This window comes from Gadus chalcogrammus, chromosome 13, assembly GCF_026213295.1.
Source record: "Gadus chalcogrammus isolate NIFS_2021 chromosome 13, NIFS_Gcha_1.0, whole genome shotgun sequence".
Lineage (NCBI taxonomy): Eukaryota > Metazoa > Chordata > Actinopteri > Gadiformes > Gadidae > Gadus > Gadus chalcogrammus.
This window is the reverse complement of record NC_079424.1, coordinates 3,510,707-3,516,321: the sequence shown is the minus strand read 5'-3', so window position 1 is coordinate 3,516,321 and position 5,615 is coordinate 3,510,707. Positions and strand designations below refer to the sequence as shown.

At 55.5% G+C, this 5,615-nt stretch overlaps 1 protein-coding gene across 1 annotated transcript; it reads right to left on the bottom strand.

Annotated features, from left to right (window-relative positions):
• Positions 1-726: 726 nt before the first annotated feature.
• On the bottom strand, positions 727-4,847 carry LOC130401664 (solute carrier family 2, facilitated glucose transporter member 1-like). Its single transcript, XM_056605578.1, has 8 exons — positions 4,604-4,847; positions 4,120-4,360; positions 3,565-3,727; positions 3,228-3,415; positions 3,029-3,133; positions 2,355-2,456; positions 1,131-1,334; positions 727-946 (listed from the first exon to the last, which is right to left on the bottom strand). Exons 1-8 carry the CDS (start codon positions 4,792-4,794, stop codon positions 752-754), a joined length of 1,389 nt encoding a protein of 462 aa, XP_056461553.1. The 5' UTR covers positions 4,795-4,847; the 3' UTR covers positions 727-751.
• Between the last annotated feature and the right edge of the window lie 768 nt (positions 4,848-5,615).

Here is a 5,615-nt window from a genome sequence, read left to right as displayed (position 1 = left end):
CTCCTGAAGTTTGCTCGAATGTTTAAAAAGGAACAGTGATGTCGAATATTTTCTGTATAGCAGACAGACACACACACATACGCACGGACACACACACACCCCTCTTTGAGGGACTTACGTGACTGATGGAGAAGCCAAACAAAACCAAGACTCTAGCTCCCCCTGGTGGAGAGAAACGAAACAAAGACATAAACGGAAGAACGGTTCCTCAAGGCGACCGCCGCGCTGCCACAACGGCTCCGGAAAGTACAGAATACAAATAAAACGAAAATAAAAGAGTTAAAAATGAATCTCCTATTTCGATTATTTTCGAAAAGAGATTAAAAAAACCGGCATCCGAAGACGGTTACACATTAAAATACAGCAGAAGAGTTGAAAGCCGCACACAAGAGTTGTTTAAAATCTTGAAAATGGGTTCGGGTTATTTACGCCAAACATCTTCCTTCTTTCGACATCGTCAACGCCCACTTCTGACACACACGCCCATGAGTTCTGTGTTGCCGCGGCGATGACGGGGTTGAGAGGAGAGGAGGTCGGGAGGCGTCTCCCCCTCCCTCCCTCCTTCCCTCCCTCCCTCCCTAGACGGGTGAGGATGCTGCGTGGGGCGGGGCCGACAGGGACAGTGACGTCAGTAACCAGTGTAGCCTCTACCTCCCCCCCCCGCGGGGCGGCGTTGGCCTGGACCGTTTATAGGGTTTAAGGAGGGGGAGGGGGGGGGGGGGGGGGAGGAGGCTTGGGGGGGAGGGGGGTCTCAGAGCTGGGAGTCGCCCAGGCTGTGGGCCAGCTCCTCGGGGGAGTGCTTCTCCCCCCCGGCGCTCTGCCGGAAGCCCGAGGAGATCTCGTCGAAGGTGCGGCCGCGCGTCTCCGGGACCTTGAAGTACGTGAAGACGAGGAAGAAGAGCAGCAGCACCGTGAAGATGATGAAGACGTAGGGCCCACACACCATCTGGGGACGGAGAGAGAGAGAGAGAGAGAGAGAGAGAGAGAGAGAGAGAGAGAGAGAGAGAGAGAAAGAGAAAGAGAGAGAGATGGAGGGAGTGAGAAAGGGAGAAAGAGAGAGAGGTTAGCTTTAGAATCTGTGCGATGAGAATTCGACCGGTCTCCCAGTGCGACCAGTGCCGGGGCCTCACCTCGACATACTGGAAGCCCATTCCCACGATGAAGTTGGCCGTCCAGTTGGAGAAGCCGGCCACGGCGAAGGCGGACGGCCGCGGCCCCTGGGAGAAGAGCTCGGCCACGATGAACCAGGGGATGGGCCCCGGGCCGATCTCGAAGAACGCCACGAAGCCGAAGATGGCCACGATGCTGACGTACGACATCCACGGCAGCTTCTCCTGCAGGGAGGAAGGAGGAGAGGAGGAGGGTCACTTCCTGTTTCAGAAGGTTCACTTCCTGGTTTCAGACGTCCAGACGGGGGGGGGGGGGGGGGGGGGGGGGGGGCAATGGGGGTCAGGGGCAGCCTGGCTATTGGCTGACCAGGAGGCGGGATCAACGGGCCTAGTTCAAACGACTCTGTACGCAATTGGGTTAGTCCCTCAACCAATCAGACCAACGATCCGGAAGGCATTCGATGAAGAGAGACGGGAAAACCCGCCGATAGCACGCCAGGGAGAGAAGCCCACTTCTGACACACACGCCCATGAGTTCTGTGTTATGATTTAAGTTCCTTATGTTGTGTACTGTTCACTAAAAAAGAAATCAATCATTCTTTAGTATGACCAACACAACATTGGAATCAGTCAACATAAAAACGTCTCTTTCCTTTAGGCCAGGCCGATGTGTTGAGATTAACTTCTTTATTTAACTATTGAATTGTAAAATAAAAATAAATGAATCGTACTGATTTCCAGTCAGTAACGGTAACAATTACTTTTTTTTTTAAATTTGTCGCAGCCTTTGCGATTTGCGTACCGCGTTCTACTACATCGCGATTTTCATTTGAATTCGATGAATCGTTCAGCCCTGCAGGAATACATGTACTGCTCCTCTCCAGACGCTGCTGCAGGGAGAGGGCTGGGGGGGTACGCAGCCTGGGTCAGGGGGGGGGTATGCAGCCTGGGTCGGGGGGGGGGTACGCAGCCTGGGTCGGGGGGGGGGTACGCAGCCTGGGTCAGGGGGCGACGCAGCCTGGGTCAGGGGGGTCTCAGACCAACCGGGCCCCTGGGCCCCCTACAGAGCCAGCGTCGCGTGGACCCCTGACCGGTGACGACCACGGCGCGACCTGTGGGGTCAGATGTCAGAGCTCGCCGCGTTCCCGACCCACGCGGGGGGGGGGGGGCGCTGTCTGGGGTGACGGAGGAGCCGACGGAGGAGCCGACGGAGGAGCCGACGGAGGAGCCGACGGAGGAGCTCACCAGCAGGGAGAGGGCGATGGTCATCAGGACGGCGGAGAAGGCCATGCCCGCCAGGCCGATCATGTGCAGCGAGCGGCGCCCGGCACGCTCCACCACGAACAGCTGGGGAGACACGGGGGGGTCACATCAGACACACTGCTGCTGATACACACTCTACTGTCTAACCCCTACCTGAGGAGACAGGGGGGGGTCACATCAGACACACTGCTACTGCTACACACTCTACTGTCTAACCCCTACCTGAGGAGACAGGGGGGGGTCACATCAGACACACTGCTGCTGCTACACACTCTACTGTCTAACCCCTACCTGAGGAGACAGGGGGGGGTCACATCAGACACACTGCTGCTGCTACACACTCTACTGTCTAACCCCTACCTGAGGAGACAGGGGGGGGTCACGTCAGACACACTGCTACACTCTGTACTGTCTAACCCCTACCTTCTCCTTAACGACCCGTCTCTGTATTCACTGCCTATCCCCGCTGACATGCATCTTAATTCCCTGTGAGTCCCTTTGGATGAGTGAGAAAGACTAAAAAGAAACTGAATCTAATCCCTCATCACTAATGACGAATCACTGATTGAATTGTACATTAGGTGACATTTATTTTACTCTTGAATCTGTTTTGCTACTTTGCTGCCGGCTGATTGGCCGATGGAGGCGTCACTCACCGAGACCACGGTGAAGGCGGTGTTCACCACGCCGGCGCCGATGGTGGCGTAGACGGGCTGGGCCACGCCCGCCTTCTCAAAGATACTGGTGGAGTAGTAGAAGACCTGCAGGGGTCGGAGGTCGAGAGGTCAGAGGGTCACACGTGACACGACAACATATCTGACACGCCAAACTCTTGACAAAAAAACTCGGACTCACGGCGTTGATGCCCGACAGCTGCTGGGACAGCTGCAGCACGATGGCGATGAAGATGGGCTGGCGGTACAGCGGCGAGCGGAACAGCTCGGGGATGGTCACCTTCTTCTCCCTCATCATCTGCCGGTGCTCGCTCTTCATCTCCTGCATGTCGGCGCTCACGTCCGCGGACCCCCGGAGCTTCTTCAGCACTGTGGGGGGGAACGGAGGGACGAGGGTGAGTGCCTGGGTCGGTCTGTCTGGATGTCTGTATGTGTCTGTATGTATGGCGTGTGTGTGTGTGTGTGTGTGTGTGTGAGTGTGGACATGCGTGTGTATGTGCGTGCGTGTGTGTGCGTACCGCTCTTGGCCTTGTTCTCCTCGTTCTTGTTGAGCAGCAGGAAGCGGGGGCTCTCTGGACAGAAGGGGAGGACGGCACACTGCACCACGGCCGGGAAGAAGGTGAAGCCCAGCAGGAGGGGCCAGAGGGCCTTGTTCCCCATGAAGGACTCGATGCCAAACACCTGAGAGAGAGACAGAGAGGGGGGGCGAGAGAGAGAGAGAGGGGGGGGCGAGAGAGAGAGAGAGAGAGAGGGGGGGCGAGAGAGAGAGAGAGAGAGAGGGGGCGAGAGAGAGAGAGAGGGGGCGAGAGAGAGAGAGAGAGAGAGAGAGAGAGAGAGAGAGAGAGAGAGAGAGAGAGAGAGAGAGAGAGAGAGAGAGAGAGAGAGAGAGAGAGAGAGAAACACGTTAAGCTTGGTTGAGTTTGGACGTCATTCTCATTTTAATTTCACTTGCAGCAGAGAGCAAGATGCTTTCATTCTGTTGACCAAGTCATGAGTGGATTTGGACAGACTCCTCCGAAACGAACCCCCTCACCTCCACCACTGACCCCACCCACACCTCCGCCTCCACCCACCTGAGCCATGAGGATCCCCAGGACGATGCCCAGCTGGTGCAGCGTGCCCAGCGCCCCCCGCAGGGCCGTGGGGGCCACCTCGCCCACGTACATGGGCACGAAGCCGGTGGAGAGGCCGGAGTAGAGCCCCACCACGAAGCGGCCGATGATCAGCATCTCGTACGACTTGGCCATCTGGGAGAAGCCCATCAGCGCGGCCGAGGCGAAGGCCAGGATGTTGGCCATCAGCATGGAGTTCTTCCTGGGGAGGGACGGAGAGCACAGCGCCGTCAGGGGGATGGACAACGTACGCCGCGTGCAATGGAGAGGACTTTTATTTTGAAATGTTTTTTCTTTTTGGGCGTGTCAAAGTAAAAGTCCTAAGCAAGTTTGAGTGGCTTCCACGCATTCAACATCATTGAGCCACTACATGTCACAGGCTTTTATTTTGTCAACCTGAAAACATCAAACCTCAGTGTAAATGTAACCGTAAACGTTTGTTTACCTCCCGAAGCGGTTGACGAACAGGCCGACTGAGAAGGACCCGAAGATGCCCCCGACGGAGAAGATGGCGACGGACACCGACCAGATGGTGGTGAGGGTGGTCGCGTCGATGGGCTGCTCGTTCCGTTCCGACCAGGTCTCGTTGATGAAGTTCTCGATCACCTGCGACCGACAGACATGAGACCAACGCATGAGGAACAGGGAAGGTTCTCCTGCTGATACGACCGGAAGCGGCAGTCATTTAGTACTTAGAGTTATGTGTCTTTAATGAACGAGAGCAGTGGTTCGCAAATGGGGGTACGTGTACCACTAGGGGTCGTGCAGGGGGTATATATACTGCATGTAAATATACTGCATGTTTCCCACCAAATTGTCAGTATTTGCACTATTTTACCGTTCATGTTTACACTGCCAAATACAAAGCTCACACATTATTTATCTTTTTTTCTCTCAAAAATGTTTTGTGTCGGTGAAGGGGTTTGCAATAATATCTTTAGAGGGGGTACTCTAGTAGAAAAAGTTTGAGAACCACTGAACTAGAGAATAGTGACACGTCACTTCTTATCTCTATACGTGCTGCTGCTGCAGTGCCGCTGTCGGCCAGCGGGGGGCGGTAGTGTGTGTTTACATCGGTTTCCATGACTCAGAAAGGGAAGTCGGCTCTTGCGTGGCGATGACTGTGTTGATAAACACGCAGTGGGACGACTCGTGACCGGGTCTTGTGTCTGGTTGTCATGGTGTGTGGTGACGTGGTGTATTTAAATTAAACATTCCAACACCCCCTTCCCTGTGCTCTGATTGGCTGTCGTGGCCCACTGACAGCTCCTGCGAGAGGAGGGGATTAGAGGAGAGGCCGTTGGCACGGTGATGGGGTTAGGTGTCTAAGGTATCCTCTTTGCTGATCCGGTCTCGTGCTTTCTACCCGTGATGTCATCACGTCAGCCGCAGAGTCCAACCGGTAGACACTCCCATTACTCCCCATTACCATAGAGGTCGGTGGACTGACTCCCAGC